The 24,440-nt window shown below is 36.1% G+C and overlaps 1 protein-coding gene across 1 annotated transcript; it reads right to left on the reverse strand.

Annotated features, from left to right (window-relative positions):
* Window positions 1-10,763: 10,763 nt before the first annotated feature.
* On the reverse strand, window positions 10,764-23,442 carry LOC306845393 (leucine rich adaptor protein 1-like). The gene is made up of 3 exons (XM_079378169.1): window positions 23,140-23,442; window positions 22,670-22,879; window positions 10,764-11,606 (listed from the first exon to the last, which is right to left on the reverse strand). The coding sequence occupies exons 2-3, from the start codon at window positions 22,862-22,864 to the stop codon at window positions 10,917-10,919; spliced, it is 885 nt and encodes a 294-aa protein (XP_079234295.1). The 5' UTR covers window positions 22,865-22,879; window positions 23,140-23,442; the 3' UTR covers window positions 10,764-10,916.
* Between the last annotated feature and the right edge of the window lie 998 nt (window positions 23,443-24,440).

Here is a 24,440-nt window from a genome sequence, read left to right on the forward strand (position 1 = left end):
AAAAGCTGCCGATGTGACAAATGTGCTATTCAGTCAGCTGTGATTAATTATTTAATTAGTATTTGGCTGATCATGTCTCAACATGTCAGTCCTCGAGACCCGCTTCATGTGAAACAAAACAACTTAAGGAAAGATATGATCTGAGTTTCATTGTATGTAGGCCTATAACCTCTACATGATAAACACATCCCTATACCTAAACATCCCCCCAAAAGTATTTTTTATTTAGGTAAATACTGTAAATGAAAAATTCTAATTGTAACAGGAAATGTTCTGAATTTTATTTACCCCAGATTTCCTACTGCTTGGCTTAAGTGATGTTTATATTGTCATTCACAGGTGCCTTAAGATACCAAGCTTTCTATGATTTATTTGGCTTTATGTCTTCCACTAGTCCCTCTCTCTAAGTCTTACTGGAATGCAAAGGCCAAGGAAACTTGGCTTTTCTGGAGAACAGCCACTATCTCTTTCTACATAAACATTTTCCTAACAGGCACCTTGCCTCCCAGGAAATAGTTCTTTGATTTCATAATAGCCATGAAAATAAACGTCAGTATCTGAATTGATTTATCGGGCAAGGTTAGATAGAAAGCTTCTAGATTGAAATGGTCCATGTGGTCATTGTCCTACATAAGAAATAAACATAAAAGTGTAGAATGTTGCTAATAAATTACATGTATAATAGCCTTTGAAACAAATAATCAAAAATTACATTTCTTTAAAAAATAATGATGGAAAATATCAAACTTTGAACAAATTCTATCCAAGTTAAAATAGTGTTAAAATAACAATTGCTACTCTGTCTGAAATGTATGATTGGTCTGTTTTTCTCTCAAACACAGTTTTGCTCTGAGTGGGAGTGAACAGTTAGAATTTTGGCCCTTGACTCCTTAGGTTTTCTACTGCTTCTTGCTTCCTTCTGTCAGCATCAGTAGTTGAGGAAGCAATAAGAGGCTGATTCTCCCACCCACATACTCTCTATGTGACTGGAATCTTTCTCAGCTACACACAGAGGCACAGACCTGCCTTCCATCATGTGCATTTCAACAGCTCTACACTCTCTACTAATTAAGACTGCATTTAAGGCACACGCAAGTGGGTATGCAGAGAAAAAATGACTAATGGTCAGCATATGATGTAACATATCAATTTGTTTTAAAATGGTATGGAAACGTGATCCACACATATAAAAGATGAAGTTAGCTGGTTAGCTCTGTATTAATATCATAAAATCAGTTCAAAATCAACTCAAACATCTCAACATATTTCAAAGCTTTAACAAGCCTATCGTTTCCTCTCTTTTTTTCCTTTAAAGCTTGATTTTCAGGTCATGATCATGGAAGGCGTGAGGGTTTGGGCACTGATGAAGAACTTTCAAGAGTTTGTGTCTGCAGCGTGTTCACTGTGAACAGGAAGGCAATGGGTTGGCCGTTAGCACAGGCTGCACAAAGCGCACTTGTTTCTGTCTAATTGGATGTAAGGGGTTGTGGACAGGCCCATTCAGGCACACTGGCACAGGACAAGTGCTGTCAGACACATTGCTTGAAGGACTTCTATTTAGACCATCTTTTCTGACTGTCGCACATCAAAGGATCAAGAGTTTGGCCCACATTTCAACAAATCTAACTCCGTTTCATGATGTTTAAATGATTATTTGACTAGAAATGTGAAGATCAAACAAATAGCAGTAAATTTTATTCATTTCTATCAATAATTATTATTATCATTAGCATTATTATTATTATTTTAATAGAAATATTATAGAGAAATATTACATTCATTGTTATTTGGTTGACCCTTATATTCTAACAGTCACCATCTGGTTCAGAAGAAGACAAAGAAAACGGTTCAAACAGGTTTCCACAAACAAAAGTTTCTTTAGTAAAACAAACTCGGGTAATCAAAATATGAGAAGGCAATGGCATGTCCACAAATAATACCAGACAACAACTGAACAAACTTAAATACACAGGGTTATAGAACACAAATGAAGAACAGGTGATGACTCGTTAATTAGAAACCATAGTAACAAACAAGGAGAAACAAAAACAAAACCAATACAGGCAGTTTGTGACACTAACCGTATATTTTAATAATATATTTAAATTATATTCCAACCATATTCCTATTGTTATTGTTGTTAATCTTATTGTTTTCTGTTATTATTATTATTATTATTATTATTAACATTAGTTCCGGTCCTCTATTTTTTTTTTGGCTAGGAAGCTTACCAAGAATATTTAGAAAAGGCACTAAAATAGTGACAATTATTATGGTTAATAATAATTAATTGTTAAATAATAATAAAGATATTACTATTATTTATAGAAATAGGACTTATAGAAATATTATAGGAATGTTACTTTCATTGTATTTTGTTGATATTCTACCCATCTAATCACATACATGTAAATAAATCTAAAAGTAATATATTTGCCATAATTCATATTATATTTTAAATGTAGTCACTTAGTGTGAATGTTTGACAAATGTTATGAAGTTGGTGTTGTTGTGTGTCGTCACAGACGTATTTTGCTATAGTGGAAGCATGCGGCAATTTATCTCAAACAAAGAAAGAAAAGAATATAATCTTGAGACACTGTTGTGTTCTTCTTTCTGTTATTCATTATAGACTCCAGTAAATCTGTGAAGATCCCTTTGCCCCTGCCACTGACTCATTGCATCATAGTGTGGGATCCGTGTGGCCCGTTTATGCCCTTTTGTGTACTTCCCCCTCTCTCCCACTCAACTGGACATCTCCAAAGGAAAACACTCCATTCTGCTAACCTCTTGATGAAAATCTCCAGAGAATAGGTTAAAGAGACTATTTTACAATCTAGTAATGTCTTCATTTTACATCTAAGTGACTTTTCAGCAACCATTTTTTTCAGAAGTTATTCTAATATGTTGATTTGGCGCCCAAACAACATTTCTTCTTATTTTTCAGTATTGAAAACTGTGCTGCTCGATATTTTTGTGAACTACTGTGATACATTTTTACTGGTTTGTTTGATCAACTAAATGAAACATCGCTGGATAAAAGTATTAAAATCTTAAAACTTAAACTTAAATCCATGCAGAAATACAAGATGATGGTGGCACTAGAATAAAAATAATAACAAAAAAGATATTTTCAGTTAAATGATTGTCGTACATACTGCAATAATAAATACCTTACACTGAATGTCTGCAAAAAAAAAAAAAAAAAAAAACTAAAATTGAAGGACTGCAATTGGAAAGAAAAACAGAGCTTCACTTTCCCCGTCGATGGGGTTGTTTCTCTGTAGACCAGAACAAAACGGCAGGAAAAGAGGACCAGCTGTGGTTAGGCCACAGTCAGGGAAAGACTTACAGAGTTACTGTTCCTCTGATGTGGTCAGCTAAAGCGATTCTGTGATCTGGATAGCCACTCGGGTCTGGAGCTTTATTGTAATATAATTCTATCAGTCCACTGTGGCTGAATATATATATATAATACGTTCTACATATTTTTATTTTCATTTTCCAGCTTCTATCTGGAAAATACTAGCAATTTTTTTAACAAGCTTTCTTTTTTTTCCAGCAAGAGTGACTCAAGGATAAAACTACTCAAACAAGCTTCACAAAAGGACAACCACAATGGAAAACGAGATTTCATGGTAGATATCAAAGCCACTGTAAATCACAAGATTTAACTCCACACTACAGGTGCCAAAACCTTTCCTGGTGTTTGGTTGCTTTTCCGAAAATTATGGCTGAGCACACAAATGGAATCTGAAACTGAGCATTATAGACAAAACCTGCAATAACACCAGAGTCAAATGTGTTTCCTCACAGAATAAACGCTGGAAGCTCTCATAAGGATCCTTGAAAATAAATCATTCTTTAACAGAAATGTCACTTTTATGACATGAATGATGTAAATATCACATAATATGCATCGGTGTAAGCGCTAATAAAATGTATTATTTCACCATTTCATTTCATCTGATAAATATATGATCTGCACAGATAAGTGAGGAGATTAAACCACTGAAAAATGGAGGAATGGGATTAGTTGTCACTTTTTATTGCATTTTTCAAGGTAGGAATCATTCATTCACAATTTCTGAGTATACATATACCTTGAATGTTTGAGTACAAAAAAAAATAAAATAAATAAGTCACAGTTAATACATAAATTGTTGCCTATGAAAAGATACAATTCATTGAATACACACTGACTTTAGTAGCAGGGAATGTTGTCATACTATATGGGGTAAGTTGTCACAATGGAACATGCCATTATTAAAAAGACAATTATAGGCTTCTTAGCTAGAATTAACAAATAATGCAACAGTAAAAGTGTGATTTTGATTTTCATGAGATGCTGCCCTTGTGACAACTTATTGGTGTGACAACTAACCCGTCTCCTTTATACATTATATGCTTTTTCAGCCACACAGTTCATTTAATAACACATTTTGTTGATTCATATTTCATCTTTCACTTGTGTACTTTACTTTTATGAAACAATCTACTGTGCACACATTGTGAAATGAAGCAAAAATGTCATCACTGTGCACGAGGTCCCAATATTTGTACCCAATCTACAAATCATATGGTGCTAATTTCCGCCAACCCTCGATTTTTGTGATCTTTGGAGCCCCAGTGCTGATGTTCTGTGGCTAAAACCCCACCGAATCCCTCCAGTGGCTTCTGGGATATGATTAGCATCCCACCGTCTCTGAACTCCAACTCTGCCATTTAAGCAGCCAATGTGTTTAGTACTGAACTTTCATCTAGAGAAATACTCTGTTTACCCGGATATTTGTTTTTGCAGGCTCGCACAAACATTGCTAGTGTTCATTAGAAGGCAAGTTCATCAAACAGCTGTGACCTCAGATAAAAATTATAGTAACCTAGTCACAGCCATATACAGTAGGAATTGTTTGTTTTTGTTATGGATACACTGGGTAAAATACTGATGTCATATGGCTTAATATGTAAACATTAAAACTATTTCACATTATTTCATTAAGTTAAACCAAACATATACACCATTCCTATACCATAAAGACAATCACTACCATAAGACATTTATAATGTTACCAAAGATTTCCATTTCAAATAAATGCTGTTCTTTTGAAATTTCTATTCATCAAAAAAAGTATTGCTGTTGTAATAATAATAGTAATAATAATAATAATAATAATAATAATAATAATAATAATAATAATAATAGTTAAGCAGCACAAATGTTTTCAATATTGATAACAATACAAAAAAAAAAATATTAGCATATTAGAATGATTTCCAAAGGACTGTGACACTGAAATCTAATGGCTGCCAATTAGGGCTGCCACTAACGACTATTTTTATTTTGATTAATCTAACAACAATTTTTTTAATAAATTACTTAAAGTACATTTAAAATAGAGTATCAAATAAAGTATCAAAAGCAAGAAATGATATGGTTTTATTGAACAAAACTGTTAAAATACATAATGTATTATAAACAATAGTTAACGTAGATTACGCGTTACAACAAAGGCCTGCAGGGGCGCCAAAGGCCTGATGATTATTTTTACACATTACGGTTTAATATTGACCAAGCACCATTTAATTCAAACGTACACTTAATCTTTAATATTTGGCCATTTCTTTAGGGCAGAAATGCTACAGCCGCTGTAATTAAATGAATACGTGGACATCAAACCGTGTAAACTCAGACTGAGGGTTTGAGCTTTTATTTTGAAATCGCGATATATTCTGTGTTTGTGTAGATTTATAAATGATTTACCTTACACACCCGATGAAATGGGGCACGTTGCGTTCCCAGATGAAGGTTATAATAAACCCAAACTCACAACAGCATGCAGAGATGAGTTTGAGACGCTCCACATGCAAATGATAACAGTTTCTGTGGAGCTACTGTGAACTGAGCCGCTGTGAGAGGCACGTGCTTAATTAACTTACACACATGGAAATAATTAAAGCGCATATACTGTGTGAACTGCATCGCATATAATTATTTAATTAAATCATAGCGTTTGTGAATTCACAATTATGCTTAATTATGATTTTTAAATGGGTTTAATATATCATGCAGCCTTGGAAAATAGTCAAAAAATTTGTTTTATGGATTCTCGTCCGTGAAATGCGCCACTTCCGGTATTTTGCCGGTTAGTCGACGCGAGCAAAATGAAGTCGACGATTTTTAAAAATCGACAAGTCGCGACAGCCCTACTGCCAATACAGGAATATTTCACAATAGTTCTTTTTTTTTGTGCGTGTTAATAAATTCAGCCTTGATAAGCATGAGAGACTTATTTCAAAAACACAAAAATAATCTTACTGAGAACATTTTGAACAGTGGAGTGGTGGTGGTTTTTAATTCAATAGCACATACTAGAGAGGCAATATAATGTGTGCCCAGCATGATTGGATCTTGCTTCCTTGCTGCTGATTTCAAGCACTTTTTATACTTTGTTTTTTATCGTACGGGGTTTTCCACAAGCATTTCCTTCAATTCTTTGGGCACACCGGATGCAGGTAAATGAAACACAAGCAAGAAAAATGTGTGAAAACTCTGAACAGACCTCCTTCTTTCAGTAGTGGTCAGGCAGTAGATCAAGGGTAGTGAAGAAAAACGGAGTAGGATGTTTCTTTCATCGTCTATGTTCCTCATTCCCCAAAGAAAAAACAACTGGCATAGCCTACAAATCATTCCTACAAAGGTCTCCAAAGAAGTCAAAAGCCTCTTTAAAGAATCTCCCAGTATATGTGATTTGCATATTAATTTAGGTAAATGCTAGTCACTCTGGCTGGAGTTCTTTACTCTCACAAGATGGGGTGGGATGTTATGTAATTTAGACTACACATTTTAGAGTGGCCTTTTATTGTGGCCAGCCTAAGGCACACCCGTGCAATAATCATGCCGTCTAATCAGCATCTTGATATGCCACACCTGTGAGGTGGATGGATTATCTCGCCAAAGGAGAAGTGCTCACTAACACAGATTTAGACAGATTTGTGAACAATATTTAAGAGAAATTTTGTGTACATAGAAAAAGTCCTAGATCTTTGAGTTCAGCTCATGAAAAATAGGGGCAAAAACAAAAGTGTTGCGTTTATAATTTTGTTCAGTGTATGAGGATGTTTATCAGGCTCCTATGATAATAACATTGGACATTTTTGAAAATAATTAATTCAATAACTGACAACTAACCTTTTCTTTGCCATTAAGGTGAAATTACTGAACCTAATCGGAGCCTGATAAAAATGCTCATTTAAAAAAAAAAAAATGTAGCGGATTTTACATCTGAAGTCTTATATATATATATATATATATATATATACACACACACACACATACATCCAACTTACCAAAAATATTGGTTATATACTTTCTCTAAATGTGTGGGTTGATTTAAATAGCAGACAACAACTAAGGGGAAAAAATCTCTCAGCCTTTGGCATCAAGTGTGTTGATACCTGCCAACAGTTTTGCTGAAGTACTAGGAAATAAAATGCCATATACTCATAGAGAAACCATTTGCATGCCCCATAGTCAAACTAAGGAATGAGAAACAATCGCATGGATATAACACTATGCACAATGATGGGTTTGTGCAATAATCAAACTGTCAAGAAAAGGCAGGGCTCACATTTTCTTTTGGCTAGACAGCCACCAAAACTGCACTTGACAAGTGTACTTGATTTATGCTGTCAGTTAGCACACAGAAAGCTTTTTTTAAACACAAACAAGTTTTATAGGTGCAGAGATGCTTTATTGTGTGGTTAGCGCTGCAGAGTAAGGTACACTGCATTGAACTAACAAAGCACATTTAACACACATGGTTAGCCAATATGCTAACTAAGCAAGAATCTGTCATTTGGAACCCATTAGGTGATTTAACATCCTGCTGTGCTGAGGAATGTAATATAATCCCCAAAATTGGTAATGCAAAACAAGTTACGTTCAACATAAAGCTGAATGTTTGTTTTTCTGATGAGCTATCTGCCAATGAAGGCTAGCAAGATGGTTCTATTTAAACATTTAGCATTTTCTCACTATTGCTTATATATGCTGCTCATTTTATGAGACCACACAAATAAATATGAATAGGAGAAATCATAATGTTTAATATGGCTGAATGAATGAGGATGAAAGAGCCAATTGATTCCTTTGAGGTATTGAGGCATGCAATGTCTGTTTGTTTACTCTGAATGTGCATATGCATTAGCTGGACCAGCTGGGTTTTTTTTTTGTATGAGATTTGCGTAAAATGTATAACATATATTATTGTAAAGTTACTATAGAAACCGTTTGGGCTCTTTGTATCTGTAACATAAAAAACAGTATTCCAATAGTTAGCTTATATAATTTAAACCTGGAAATGAACAGAATTTTTAATTTTGAAAATACATTTTTCTCAATTTTAATTCAAAATGCTTTTAAAATAATTTATATAGAAAACCATCTACATATACATATAACTGCCCAGGAATGCAATAAATCTTGCTTGTTCTTATGCAGCTATGCAGGTTTTCCAAAATCTAATTTAAACATGGAAATAAATAGATGTTGGAAAATTACTTTGTACTTTTACCCACTTTTCATTCAAAATCCTAAAAATTTGTACTGTGTACTATATTAAAAAATTCTAAATTTTAAGCAAAGCATTTTGACTAGTGGTCTGAGTTTTGGACCCCACTTGCTTGCCTCTCTCATCTGATGTCAGATATGCAAGCATGTGATTCAGGACCGCTGCCGTTTCCATTTATATTTTTTATTTCATCTCTTTCCAACTAATCATTTGTAATTTTTTTAGTACCTGCTGCCTTCTCTTTGATCATCTTCACCTTCTCACTCCAATATCTTCACCTATTCCTGCCATAATCCAGTTGTTCACACAGTGGCTTCTGGGATTTGTCCTGTCTCCATTTCCCAGACTCTAAATAAGTGACACACACAAGTTACACACTATTCAGTAGTCATGGAAACCCTGTCCAAGAAGCAAAGGCATTATTAACTGAGAGTGGGTGTTTGAGGAAAGAGAAAGTCTGAGTTTAGTTACTGTTATAATACACTGCTCTTTTTCTGAACAAAAATAGACGAATGCATAAATACAGTACAGTGTTTTATTACATAACACACTATATGTTATACCGCTGAATACTGATAGTACTTTCAGTTCTTCCATTAGACCAAAAAACAAAAATTACATGAATGCAGTTCTTTTGGCATACAAAACATAGGCAATGCAGGATTATATCCAGTGCTAACACTGTGACTATTCAAAGTTACACCACATATAGAACTTGATTAATTGGTAAAAGTTAGTCATCTGAACGACTTTAAATTAAAAGTGCACTTTAGGTGCTAAATGTTTAAATAACAAGAGAAGACATCACAAATGCAAAGATCACAGCACAACCACTAGTCTCCATGCGTTTGTATGAGCAATATCACTCCATTGGACCTGTGCAGTGGAATATGACATCCTTAATTTCCGGTTTCTGTTTTTCAAGCTCATTTAATTTGGTGATCCAATAGAACCAGTAATAATTGGTACTTCAAAACAGGATCCTATTTAAAGCTAACCCACAGTTTACCTGATTAGATACAGCAGAATACAGAATACAGCATTTTTACTAATTGATTACACAAGCATTCTGACAGACAGAGTAAACTACAAACAAAATTTTTTTTTTTGAAATTAATATTTATATATATATATATATATATAATATTATATATATATAAAACATGGCATTCTGATTGTATAATTAATTGTCAAAGGCAACTCAAGGGTGTTGCTGATTCTGGACACAGGGTCACCTTGTAACAGATGGGAACATGCTTGGTATTCAGAATGGATTTATTCTTTGACTTTTAGATGTTAACGCAAAAGAACACACTCTGAGCTGATTTAAGACTTTGGTAGTAAAATGGAGCATGATTTAAACTTTCCCTACAGTTTAAGAGCAAATGCTGCACTTCATTTTGTCCATATTGTAATCAGCAGAAAGGTCAAACAAAATGGTCAGACACAGCATAAAAATCTATTCAATTTTGTAACAAAATAAATTGCTCTGTTTTCAAGCTTTCAGATTGTTTTAGCTAAACAAACTTTGGTCCACTTTAAAATATTAAGGAAATATTTGTGAAATAAATTCATTTGTTCAGCAAGGATGCATTAAATTGATCAAAAGTGACAGCAGATGTTACAAATGATTTCAATTTCAAATAAATGCAGTATTTTTTTCTAATATTCATTTTGATGACTTTATATTCTTTAAAGAATCCTGAAAAAAATGTATTTATTAATATTAAACTTCAGCTTTGCCATCACATTTTAAAATATATTAAAATAGAAAACAGTTACTTTAAATTGTAATATTTCACAATATTACTGTTTTTAATGTATTTTGATGAAATAAATGCAGCCTTTGTGAGCATAAGAACCCCAAACCTTTGAATGGTAGTTTGCAAAAACAAACAAAAAAAAAACTTTATGAATCGTTCTAAGAACTGTTTTAAAATAACCTAAGCACATAGGATTGAAACCGCATCATTTAAATGAAATTAATATACTGACATATTCAATAAAGTCCTTAATTACTGACTTAATAAATAGTTGTGTTGAAATCAATAGATGCCATTACATAAAAGGTTATGATCTCATATGAAATGCACATTTGAAATGTGTCCATAAACCACAACCTGAAGAAGAGTATATACTGTCATTAATTCAGGATTTTTAAACTCTAAGCTTCTTTCCATTCCTTATTTTTTTCCGTTGCTGACCTCTAAACCTCTGTCATTTCAGGAGATCTGAGAAGCTGGCCTCAAATTAATCAAAGATCAACGTCTACAAACAAAAGCCCAGTAGTGAATAGAGAAGCAGAGCAGTCTCCCATCAACACCTTTGGCTTGATCATGCATATTATCACAAAAAAGTCACATCATCCTGCGACTTCACCCAACGCCAGTGTGCGTCATACTCCAGTTGAACTTTGCCGTTCATTTTGCAGTTCTCTAACTCAACTTTGCCATTCTTGTAGGGTTTCATTTTAGGGCTCAGATTCTTCCCCAGTTTCTCAGCGAGACAAGCCCTGGGCGAATCTGGTCTGACCATTTGCTTCACTGCTTTGTCCAGGATTCCATTTGTCTTGCTGGGCTGGTACGGTCTCGATGTATCAGACGGTGCTTTATTACAAACCTGAGCTTCTTCTTTAGGGGCATCGCACTTGACTTGTGGAGATTTGGTTCCAGGTCCAGTAGAACTTCCCACTCCTCCTCCAGTACCTCGGAAGCCATCTGTCCCCATAGGGGTGGCACAGAGTATTGAATCAGTCCCACTAGAGGGGCAGTACTCATCCAGGTCATCAGCTAATGTGTCCAGATAGCTGCCAATGGAAATGTTGTCCAGCTTGTCATGGGGGTCCTGCAGACTGCTCCAGCTGCCCCTCCAGGAGGTGTCGGGACCCTCCCCTAAGCTGTACTGGCTGCTGGTCAGGCTGCTGCAGCGGCTGGGGAGCGCGCCACGCTCTTCCAGGAGCCATTTCACTGCCTCAATGCCCTCGTGAAGTGCTAGCAACTGGTTCAAGATCTTGACATCTGCTGCTCGTAGACAAGCCTGCCCAGAGGAAATACACATGGACATCAAGACATTTTTCAACAATCATAAATAGTTAAACATAAGTGCACGCTACACTTTTTAAAATAAAGGCTCTTCTGTGGAATCTAAAGGGGCTTTCGCACATGAGGAACTTTTTCATAGTTCCTAGAACTATTGGTGTATAAGTATATAAGTACCCGTTTTTTGGCGTGTTCACACTGCAGGAACTAGGAACGTATTTAGTTCTAGAAACTCCGTTTGACGGAACTAAATTAGGTCCTACTTCAGAGTAGGGTCTACACTGATTGGCCAAACGCATATGAAACACCAGCTACCTGGCATTTTTAAAAAGCCACGTAAAAATATTTACTCTACAAACATGGAAAACAGCGATAACGACATTTAGCTACTTGTTGTCTGCAGCTTCTTTTCTCAGCCTTAATGATATGTAACACTGCAAGTTATCATAGATTTAGTCAGACTGTCATGCTCTTTCAATCACATAAATTGTGTATTTACATTCCATCTCCGTTATCACAAAACCCATGACACACAACAAAAACAGCTTCGATCACGTCATCCTTTATTCACCGGTTGTTGACGTTTGTAAATGGCGCGAATAAAGACGTCACTTCTGGCCGCTTCAGAGTTCCTGCTGCCGGTGCGAATGCAACCAGGCAAACAGCCTGAGGGGCAAATTGGTTCTCTAGGAACCACCATGCTGGCTAGTTCCTAGAACTGAGTTCCTAGAACTACACGGTGCAAAAGCCCCTTATGGTTCCATAAAGAACCTTTAACATCATGGTTCTTTTAAGACCTGTTGACTTAAAGGATCTTTGTGGAACACAAAATGGTTCTTCTATTACATCGCAATGAAAACCCTCTTTTGGAACTTGAATTTTTAAAACTGTATAAAGGAATAGTACACCCAAAAATTGACATTTTTGTCATTTCATGCATATTTGCATGTGCTCAATTTGAATATTGATTGAATATTAGTTATTTGGTTTGTTCCTTACACAAAGCTATTGAATGTCTCTAAAAGACTTGGAACATAGCGCATTGTTGTATGGTCTACTTTATGGTGCTTCTTTGTCATTTAGGATGTGTGACAACTTTAATAAATGCTCTAAATGGATTCTGATTAGTGCTGATTGTTGTATTAAGTCTGAGGCTCACAAGCATGACTGGAGTCCTGTGCTGACAGCAGAGCCGGAATCCATTACTGTAAATGCTGTTGAGATTTATAGATCTTCCTGACAATATCCATTTCTGTCAAGCACTCTTCTCTTCCTGTTTCCCACAGCAAATGGGCCAAGCAATTTTCATCTGACACATCTAAACTTGATGTCTAAATAAAAGTAAAACCTTAGCAAAAGAATGAAAGGACTTCTAAGGGCAACAAAGCCCTTAGAAGGCGTTTTCTCTGGGCCAAGGCTTATTTAAAATGGACTGTGGCAAAGTGGAAAACTGTTCTGTGGTCAGACGAATCAAAATTTGAAGTTCTTTTTGGAAAATTGGGGCGCCATGTCATCCGGACTAAAGAGGACAAGGACAACCCAAGTTGTTATCAGCGCTCCGTTCAGAAGCCTGCATCTCTGATGGTATGGAGTTGCATTAGTGCGTGTGGCATGGGCAGCTTACACATCTGGAAAGGCACCATCAGTGCTGAAAGGTATATCCAAGTTCTAGAACAACATATGCTCCCATCCAGACGTTGTCTCTTTCAGGGAAGAAGACCTTGCATTTTCCAACATGACAATGCCATACCACATACTGCATCAATTACAACCTCATGGCTGCGTAGAAGGAGGATCCGGGTACTGAAATGGCCAGCCGGCAGTCCAGATCTTTCACCCATAGAAAACATTTGGCGCATCATAAAGAGGAAGATGCGACAAAGAAGACATAAGACAGTTGAGCAACTAGAAGCCTGTATTAGACAAGAATGGGACAACATTCCTATTCCTAAACTTGAGCAACTTGTCTCCTCAGTCCCCAGACGTTTGCAGACTGTTATAAAAAGAAGAAACATGTGGTATACATGGCCTTGTCCCAACTTTTTTGAGATGTGTTGATGCCATGAAATTTAAAATAAACTTATTTTTCCCTTAAAATCATACATTTTCTCAGTTTAAACATTTGATATGTCATCTATGTTGTATTCTGAATAAAATATTGAAATTTGAAACTTCCACATCATTGCATTCCGTTTTTATTCACAATTTGTACAGTGTCCCAACTTTTTTGGAATCGGGTTTGTATATATATATATATATATATATATATATATATATATATATATATATATATCTCTAGCTAGCTTCCTCTTGGACTTCCTGGGGAAAATCAATAGAGAGTAAAAATGGATGCAATTGATTCTTTAGTTGGTCTTTTAACTTAAAGCAATATATTAGATCATTCCTCCGTCATTAGATCCTGCTTTTTGAATGTATTCTCATTTTATGAGGTATATCTGTCAAACATTCCTTTAGAAGTATGTTATAAAGCTTCATTTGGCAGCAGTGAAACATTTTTGTCAAGAAGTTAGACATTTACCACATGCAATATGATATACAAAGTCCTGAACTCTTCTGACTGACTGAGCGGCTCTTCAGCCCATAAAACAGTGCTCATCAAATAGTCGGTGCTTCCTCTGAAAGCCACAGTGCTTTGGCTCCCACAATCCCTTACGGATACTGCCCTGTCTGCACCCCATCAGCTACGGTCACACAGCGATTCTTAAAGAAACAGTTCACACAAAAATAAAAATTTCATCAAAAATTAATTTTCACTGCATCATTTTTCCATACAGTGAAAGTAAATGATGACTGAGGCTGATTCTGACTTCTCCTTCTGTGTTCCACAAAACAAAAAAGAAACTCACACTGGTTTGGAACAACATGACAGTGAGAAAATTACATTTAATTAACCTTCTGACACATACTGTATTGTTACCATTTTTGAGCAAAAGGAAGATGTTCAAATGTGGATAATGTGCAAAATACCAATAGATGCAGGACCAACTTGAGACTATGAGATATATCAGTTTAAGTGCACTGAGCCTGCCGTAAATGGACAGCATACTCTTATACCCTATACATCCAGGCTTCTGTGTAATTTAAAGGCCATAGTGCACTGCTGACGTCAACCACACAAATTACAGTACAAAAAATCAAAAGAGAACATTTCGGTTAAAGAGAGCATGGGATTCAAAAAGAATAAATGAGGTAGTGAGGGGGGAGGGGCAATAAAGCTGAATTTAGAGGCAAAGACAAACAAGCGTTTTTACAGCAAATAGGGAAAGATGTAAATACATAGGCAAAAAGATGAAAGAGATTGAAAGAACAGATCGTAACAACTCTGCTCTGGTGAGGGTTGGGTTCATGTCGGCACCCCAGTCTGAGTTGCTGAGACTAATGAACACACTCGTAAATATTCTCCCTGTCTCAGCACTGATGTGGTGAGCGCTGATCTGGCTCTGGTCAACTCCAGTCTGTCTGCATCTCTGTATATGCATTAGGACCCGGATGAATTAAACATACAATTCTGTGCAAAAGTTTGGAGTCAACCTGGGATTCTTTGAATGTTTTTGTTTCATATGTAGGCTGTAATACAGTAAAATACTGTGAAAAATTATTACAATTTAAAATAACTGTTTTCTTATTTTAAAATGTATGTAGTGGCAGCCAATACTCCAATCTGCAGTGTCACATGATCTTTCAGAAATCTTTCTAATATACTGATTTGGTGCTCAAGAAACAAGAAATTTAAAAACAGATGTGTTAATATTTTTTGTGGAAACCTTGATATGTTTTTTCTGGATTCTTTGAATATAAAGTTTAAAAGAACAGCAAACATTTTGTAACAGTGCACGTTTGCAAAAATGTGTACAGTAGTGTACAGTGTCGGGTACGTTTAGATATCAGTTCAAATTCTAAGAAGTTTAACTTAACTCTGCTGCCTTGAGGCTGTAGTATTTTGTTTGTCCAAATAAGTTCAAGTGACAACAATGTTAAAGGTACAGTTAACTTAAAAATCTACATTTTGTCATTGTCATCCCAAACCCATGATGTGACATTATTTTTTTCATGAAACACACAAGGAGAAATTCTGGAATACGTACTGGTTGCTTATTGAATATAAAGTTTAAAAGACAACTGACTGGAGCATTCAAGCTTTGAAAAGGACACAAAAGCACTTTAAAGTATTACACAAGTTGTCCAATATCTTTGAAAGCTTTGATAGCTCAGACCTTTATTGTCATTGTTCACTGACAATATTGCCTTCCAGGGATCTGGACAGGATCATTTGAGTCAGTGAGTTGAACTCGAAAACTGGATCAGTCCAATTTGTGAACAAATAATTCAGACCGTTTGTATGAACTGAATCAATCCCTTTAAAAGCTTGAAACCAGTGCCCATTCATTGTAATTGCACAGATTCTTCTAAATGTACCCCACTTTTCCACAAATAAAAAAAGCCATATGGGTTTGGTACGACATGACTGAGAGTAAATAATGACTGAATTATCAGACATATTTCTGGGTGAACTATTTCTTAAAACAGGCCTCATAAAATGCTAAATAAATGAAAACAATAGAATTGTAACCCCATGCAATACAGTGCACTGTTGCTGCAATAATAGTATGTAGCTTCCATTCTTCCACACGAGCCACACAGTGACCCACAGACTCTCCTTAGGGAGAACATTCCACAGTGTCTGAGGCTCACACTGGAGATTCTCAAAGCCAGAAGAATTCCACTTTCCCACTCCATAAAACCATAGCTCATGTGTCCTGTGTTCTAATCCCTGGAATTCTGGAGAGCTCATTTTCCATGCTGTGGTGTCCTGCTCTGTTAAGAATCACAACACACCATGGAGCTCTGTGTGCGTGTTAAAATGAATATATAATAACTCAGTGGTGGATTTACAATAGGCACAGCTATATTGTAAGATTAGTTCTAACATTAGCATTCAGTTTATGGCAATAATGCATACTTTCTTGATTACGAAGAGGAGGCTTTTAAGCATAAACTCAAGTATTTGAAGAATGCTGACATTGCCATTTTTGGCCATTCCATTGTGAAATACTGTAATTAGTAAAGCTGCTGCATAAAAAATTAGACAAATTACCAATTATTATTAGTTTTTTTTTATTCTATTCTATTCTAGTTATGCACCTCTGCAGAGACCATAGTGTCCTGTAGTTGTCAGATACTAAGCTACAGTAAGTGGTTTTGGATGATTAAAAACTTAAGTCAGCTGTATAAACAGTGAATGTGAAGAAAACACTCCCAAACTTTAAAACTGCAAATCTAGCATGATGGTAGACAGTAGAGAGCTGCATAATCTAACACAGTATCCGGTCAATTATTTCAAATCTAGCAGAATATTTATTGTGCTATAATTTTTTTGTTCATTATTTACAACTATTTTACTGTATTTAATGTTAAACTGATATTTCATGCGCACTACTGTTCAAAAAGTTTGGGGTTGGTAAGATTATTTAATGTTTTTAAAATAAGTGTCTCATAATCACCAAGGCTGCATTTACCATATATATATATATTAGGGGTGGCACGGTACACAGATGTCACGGTTCGGTACGTACCTCGGTTCGGGGGTCACGGTTCGATACAATTTCGGTACAACAGGGGAAAAAAAGACATCTACTTTGCTCAGTTTCTTTTATTTTGATGTGAAAATGCTAAATATTATTACATGTTATATATATAAAATCTGTTTTGTTTTCATTGTGAGTGTACACAAATAAAAGCAGACCTTTAACTACAAGCAACAGCACAAATAAAAATACAATAGAGTAAAGATACAAATAAAATAATCAGTGATTTTCAGGGGTTTTTTTAGGTACAGAAATTGAAGTACGATTAAAGTAATCAAAGGTAAAACAGCATTGCATATTTGACTGTATAAATTAAAGATTACTCTTTATTAAAGTTACAAAAGCGATTCAATCAAGAGCAGTGAGTGATTTCTTTGTTGTTGCTGTTTATTTAATATTAACTGTCACTTTAAGAGAAAGCACTGATACTGTACGCCCAGCCGGCTATGTCTGCTATAGGATACTTACCAAGACGGGCATTTTGACAGAATTTTGTTTGAATTTATCCATTAAAACACAATACTTCAGAGAGAGCTTCATATTTGCACGCGTTCTGAGGCGCAGGTTTGTGCGCTTCTGATGAGCGCACGCACAAATCTTCTCACTGCGCGCGCGAGCTCGCGTCCTCTGGCTCTTAAATATTTGAGCTGGCAAAGCGTACATGACTTTAGTCTAAACACCGATATCAACGTGTGCTGTTCAGGTCTCACCTGTGCGCGCGCTATCAGCACCCGGGTGATGACGGAATAAATGCTCATATTCCAGCATACGGCACTCGCATTGAACAAGAGTGAATGATTTGTCCACTTATTTTTTTTTTTTTCTTTCTCATCGCTGTTGTTATAATGTACTGGGAAGCCAGAATGCGCATCGATTAACAGAAACATACATTAGCCGAACCCTATTTGTTTTACGTGTTATTTATAACAAACCACATGCGTTGTCAGAATTCAGTTGAACCGCGGTCCTAGCGCGTGCCGAACCGTGTGTGGAGAACCGTGCGGTTCGGTTTTTTTCCGCGAACCGTGCCACCCCTAATATATATATATATATAATTTTTTTATTTTTCAGCAACCATTACACAAGTCGTCGGTGTAACATGATTCTTCAGAAATCATTATAATATATTTTGGTACCAAGACTTATGCTGCTTAATATTTTTGTGGCATTTATTTTGTAAAAAAAAAAAAAAAAATTATAATTTCTTTCAAAAAAGAAAAAAGAATAACCCACTCAAAACTTAAACTGTAATGTACATGTACATAATGAAACAGTAACACATTTCCATGGCATCACGCTTTTTCTGTACTCATTTAACTGCAGCTGACACACAGCAACACTGACAGGATTGACGACATCTTTTATATTCCAATACGTCACTGCTCTCTCTCTCATCTAGCACAACACATGCACTCTATCTCCCTGCATTCCTTCCTAACCTCTACGTCCTCCCACTCTGCCTTTCAACCTTACTCCTTCTCTCTTTCTCCTTCCCTCATTTCGCCTCTCTTCTCGTTCTATCAGACTGGAAGAGTCATCTCCCTTTCCTCCATCTGTCAGCACACCATCCCCTGTGTTTTCCATCTGTGTGTCAAGCAGAGAGAGAGAGAGAGAGTTGCATTCACCAAGGGCCAAGATTCTCAAAGTCATCAAGTACATCTCTCTCTTGCTATCTTCACGCAGATCACAGGTGACATAAACAACAAGCTGTTTGATTTCCCAATTACTTCCAGTGTTTAAAGTCAGAAGTGATAATCATTTTATACAAGTCATTTATTTATGTACATGTTTTTTCTCAAAAAGTACACTGTCTCACACTGGTGTGTGTGAATGAACCGAGTTTGTGTTTGTTTGTGTGTGTGTGTGTGTGTGTGTGTGTGTTGTGTGTTGTGTGTTGTGTGTGTGTGTGTGTGTGTGTGTGTGTGTGAGGTTAAAATTCAATGACAGTCGGCTTGCTGTAGCTCATGACTGTTTGGGAACAGTGAAAAATGGCAGGAGAACACTAAAACACTAAATAAATTCTCTTAACACCCCATCTATTCTAGAATTGAGTGCTATTTGTAAAATTACCTGGAAGCCACTGTTTTACCACAACTACAATGTAACTTTTCGATGCCATGTATTCTCCCTAATATGATGATCCCCTTATGAGGGATTCCTTTCCAAACTTATAAAAGTGGCTATGTATTTTAATATATGAAGACTTATGTTTAAAATAATTTTCTTTGATGAATAGAAAGTTCAAAAGAATAGCATTTATTTTGATCAGATGTTTTGTAACAATGTAAAAGTCTTTGTCATGTTTAATCAATGTAATGCATCTTTATATAAAAGTATTAATTTCCTAAACAGAAATTGACTCCAAACATTTGAATGGTAGTGTATATAATATTGAAAATGATAATAAAACTTGATTAATCCAAGCAGTCTTTAGAAAAAACTTTTTTTAAAAAGCCCTAAAAACATTATTTGTTTTTGCAAGATAATCTTTTCTCTTAACATTTCTGTGGATCATCTTGCGGTCTCCAGTTTGAAAACCTTCTAATTTCTGTTTTAAGCCTGTGAACCACAAGTACACTTTAGTTCTAGATACACAAAGAGCACATTTAATTGTTTTGTTGAACAAGTTTTCCAAAGCATACCGATAATAAACACATATTTGGACAAAAATGTCAAGACAGCACCCTTCACCTTTTCTATCTGAAACCACATACACAGATATGGGCTGATGCAGTAAACCACCGACATGTTAAGATCCCAGATGTATCTGCAGCATAATAATAACACTGCCTTCCAAAAATCAGAAATGTAACTGGCAGTAGCATAATCCATGACAGCTTTGGGGCCTCCCACTCAGTAAAGAGCACCATAGCAACAACATCAGGGTCCATTTGCTTAATGGCACTGCATTCCACAGGGAAACAAGCTCATTTCCCTAACTACAACATTTCTTTATACAACCGAGGGCGTATCGGCCCCAAGTGTTTGAACTTACAGTATGAAGCATGAACATTGAAAACAGCAGAAAATCTTTTACCAAAACTCAAGCCATCCTTCACATCAATACCATCAGAGATATGTGGCCGCCAGCAATTCATCAGTTCATTAAAAACCATTACTGCCTGTATGACAGTTTTGGGGTCATGTTTCAACACACTATTTACTGTTTGGCCAGTGGCGTAACTTTGCTTTGAAAAGTGGTGGGGACACCGCACAAAACGTTTTGCTATTTGTTTATTTAATAACCGAATTTACTTGGGGACTGAGTTCAGAGTTGGAAATGCACTTAATTTCCACACATGCATCACATTCACAATATGTCTATAAACATCCAAATAAGCAAAACGTAACATTCACAATGTGGAACAACTTGCTAAAAGTAGGTGTGATCAATGCACGCGCTGAACGAAGAATCAACATTACGTCAAGAGTCAAGACAAGCCCACAAAATGTTTCCTCATCCAATCAAATAATTTAACCAATCCTGAACTACGCAAAACCTTGTGTAAAACATGAATGAGAGTTCATTTGTGTTTGAAATAGTTAAACTACCTTTATTAATTAAATAATTAAATAAATGAAATTGTTTTGACGAATCTTTTTTTTATGACGTTTTTATAAAAGCTCTATTTTTTCCTCCCCCACCCCACATGTAAAGGCTAGTTAACGGTAATTGTTGCTACCTATAGCATAAATGTTAAAACATCAACAAAATGTCCAAAAGAAAGTGTGGAAGTGATATAAGAAGCTTTTTAGTGAAGCAGCCACGCACATTGCACACTGAGTCCGAATTTTTCGTCCGAAATTTTCCACGTTGAAAAATAAATACGAACTCACGTTGTCAATCACGTTTGCACACTGCCTCCGAAATTGTCGTCCGTCAAAAAAAAATCGGATCGGGTTCGATTTTTTTGCGTTTTTCGCATCCGTATAAAGCATTTTGAGATGCATTGAGAAGGTGTTTTGACCATTCAGAGCCACCGTACAAGCGAAAGCCAAAATCCAAAATAGTGTCAGACAAATTAATACACTTCGTCTTGCAGCACAGAGCACTTTATGACAAACAAATTGCAGAATACAAAGATACAGAATATAAAGAACTGCTGTAGCCTATTTTTTTATGCCTGGCGCGCACCTTTCCGATGCCGTTCGGTGTGTGTGTGTGTGTGTGTGTGTGTGTGTCTGTGGGTGTATCCATACCTCAGACAGTCTCTGTTCAGGATCAATTGGTTCACGGAAATTGGTGGTCTTCTTTTTAATATGTGGATTCAGTATCGCTAGCAAAGTATCAAACTGAGGCACTGACATCCTGAAATAAACTTTGAATCTCTCGGGATAATCCCGCAGCTCTTTGATGAGGAGGTGGAATTCTCCTTCCTCTCTGCGCAATCTAAGGATTGGATGGACCCAATATTTCCTTTTTTTTTCTTTTTTTAAAAAGAGAGAAGACAACAAAATCATCCTCACTGCTTGAAGACATTTTGTATAGTTTTGCGAATTTTTTCGCAACGGATTAATTAAAACGCATCGGACTCAGTGTGCAAGGTCTCTGTGCGTGACGAATTTTTAAGATTGCGAATGCGAAAAAACGCATGCGAAAATTTCGGACTCAGTGTGCAGAGACCTTAAGACTAAAATACAGTATTAACATTGTAGACTACAAATACATTTTAAAAGAGGTACAGGATCTGTAGACTAATTAATTATAGGGAAAGGAAACTACATATCCCATGACGCATATCGCGTATCTCGCGATAGTTTCACAACGAGACTTAATATTCATTTTTGAGGATGTTGAAAAGCTTCTGACCGGCGGAAAAATGTGTTAAATGAATGAATTAGATTATGAAGAGTGACGATTTGTAGATGGTGCTTTTCCTTTAATACATACCTTACGCAATCTATTTTTCAGTTACTTTTTAAAAGTGGTGGGGACAATATCGAGCCTGGTAAAAAGTGGTGGGGACATGTCCCACCCGTCCCACCCGTAAATTACGCCTATGTGTTTGGCAATGCTGTGGGAAATTCTTTTGCTTCTGGTTGATTTGGTTTGTGGAATGTGGGTTGGGACCCTTCAAAATGAGAAAACAACAACATGCTGCAGGCTTCTTCTTGGGAGTTATGTTATGAAAAGTTACAATCATAGTCAGCATATAAGAACTTTACACTGGAATCTTTCTGTGACAGAAAAAAAAACAAGCAATCAAAAAAGCCAGAGGCTTTACGTTTCATAAAAAAGGAGAAACAAATTCACCATGTAGCATATCTGCTATGAGAGTCATCCACACACATTTATAAAATAGCACATATAATACACATTTTTTGACTCTCTGTTGTCACATCCTTCATTCATTTGATGCATTTTAGTATAAATGTGATTGAGGATATTAAATACAATACAGTTTGATGGAAGTAAATGAAATGAGTTTATTATAGATGTAGAATTGGCTCTTACCATCTCCATTTTAAGTTTTCGGATCTTCTCATCCAGGCCCTTCTTCTCTGTCTCATTATTATCAGTCTGATGATGGGAGATCATTTTGTGCTCTTCTCTCATCCACTTCAGAAGCCCCTCTGGGGTCTTTCTCCCCACTTTCAACTCCAGATCCTTTAAATCTGGCACTGATTCACAGGTATTGCCCTCCTCCATGATTATAAAAAGGATCTATTTAAAAGAAAAGAGGGGGAAAGGAAAGCAATTGCTTTGGATTAAAAAAAAAGTAGCTCCTTGACTAAGTTATGAAGCATCCCACTGATATACAAAAAAATCTTATGCGATACACTTTGATTATTTGTAAACATATTACAGTCATTCAGTAGGCTATTATTGCTGAAATCCGTTTATGTCTGATCCAAAAAAATTTATAAAAAACACGCCACATGCGTCAACTGAGCTGAACGCATCATCACACGAGAGAGTCATACCTGATTAATATTCTAAACATTCACACGACTGATTTTTCTCCCAAACGCAGCCTGTGTGATCTCCTTCAGTGGGAAAGACAGACCACCTGAGCATGATGCGAGTCTGTCTGAAGATCGTCGTTCAAATGTATCCGATCTGCGTGCTGTTCAAACTCCTCGGCTGTGCTGATGATCCCATGGCTGTGATGAGGTCAAATGTGGATGTGATGCTCGGAGATGAAGTCAGGTTTGGAGAGGAGCTCCCTTCAAACTGAATGTCTGTCCCGATGGGCTGCTGGACTGAATTCCACCTGCATGACAGACAGCGGAGCGCAGAAGATCACTGCCGTAAACAACGGAGTAAACGCGACCGAGGAAATGAACAATTCACTCCCACAAGCTAACCTGGTAATAATAGATCTACTTTATAAAATAGTCCTTTGTTATACCTATATATATCACGTGCATTTATAATTAATCACGGTTACACTTAATTTAAAGTTGCTCTTGTTACAGTGTAATTATACATTTAAGTAGGCCTACTGAGTAGTATTAATTGACAACATGTAGGCCTACTTGGTTAGGGTTAGTTATTTGCATGTAATTATGGATAATTTGCTGTTATTGATATAGTAAGTAGGCTACATATAACATGTAACAAGGACACTGTAAAATGAAGCGTTACCTTAATCACTATAATAGCTTTACAAAATTCATGTAATCCAAATATTTTGAATATGAATAGCCTATGTATTTTAACTATAAACTATATTTAAGTTCTAGCCATATTTCCTTCATGTGAATCTGAATGTGATATGTGCCTTGGAAACACAAAAACAAGAAACTAAACTGTCCTATTCTTAAACAAAAAGATGAAAAACTAACTGTACTGAACACAATGTCTGCATTAGCCTAAATAATGTATGTGCAAAATTATTATTTTGAGAAGTTTCTCTCTTGACTGGAACTGTTAAATATCAAGCACCACACTGTCTGCTAAACTCATCCTAGACTGACATTTAATATGTTTCCACTAAAATCCTATCCGTAATCTGCTTACCAGCCAAGTCAGAACAGTAAATGGTGAGTTGATAGTATGTTTCCATACTAATGAAAAAAGTTGTGGCCTGTACCGTATATTACCACATGGCTGATATGCATGGTCTGTTTTGTGTGTAGTTACATATAGAAATTAAATGCAGATTTAGACAAGAAGTATAAGTCCTTATTCTGCCCTGTGTCATGCTTATGTTCTCTCAGGGCCAAGACCATGTCAAGATGACATCATTAAACATCTGCTGGCTGCACAATGAGGATCCCCC

The sequence above is a fragment of the Barbus barbus genome, assembly GCF_936440315.1.
Source record: "Barbus barbus genome assembly, chromosome: 25".
Lineage (NCBI taxonomy): Eukaryota > Metazoa > Chordata > Actinopteri > Cypriniformes > Cyprinidae > Barbus > Barbus barbus.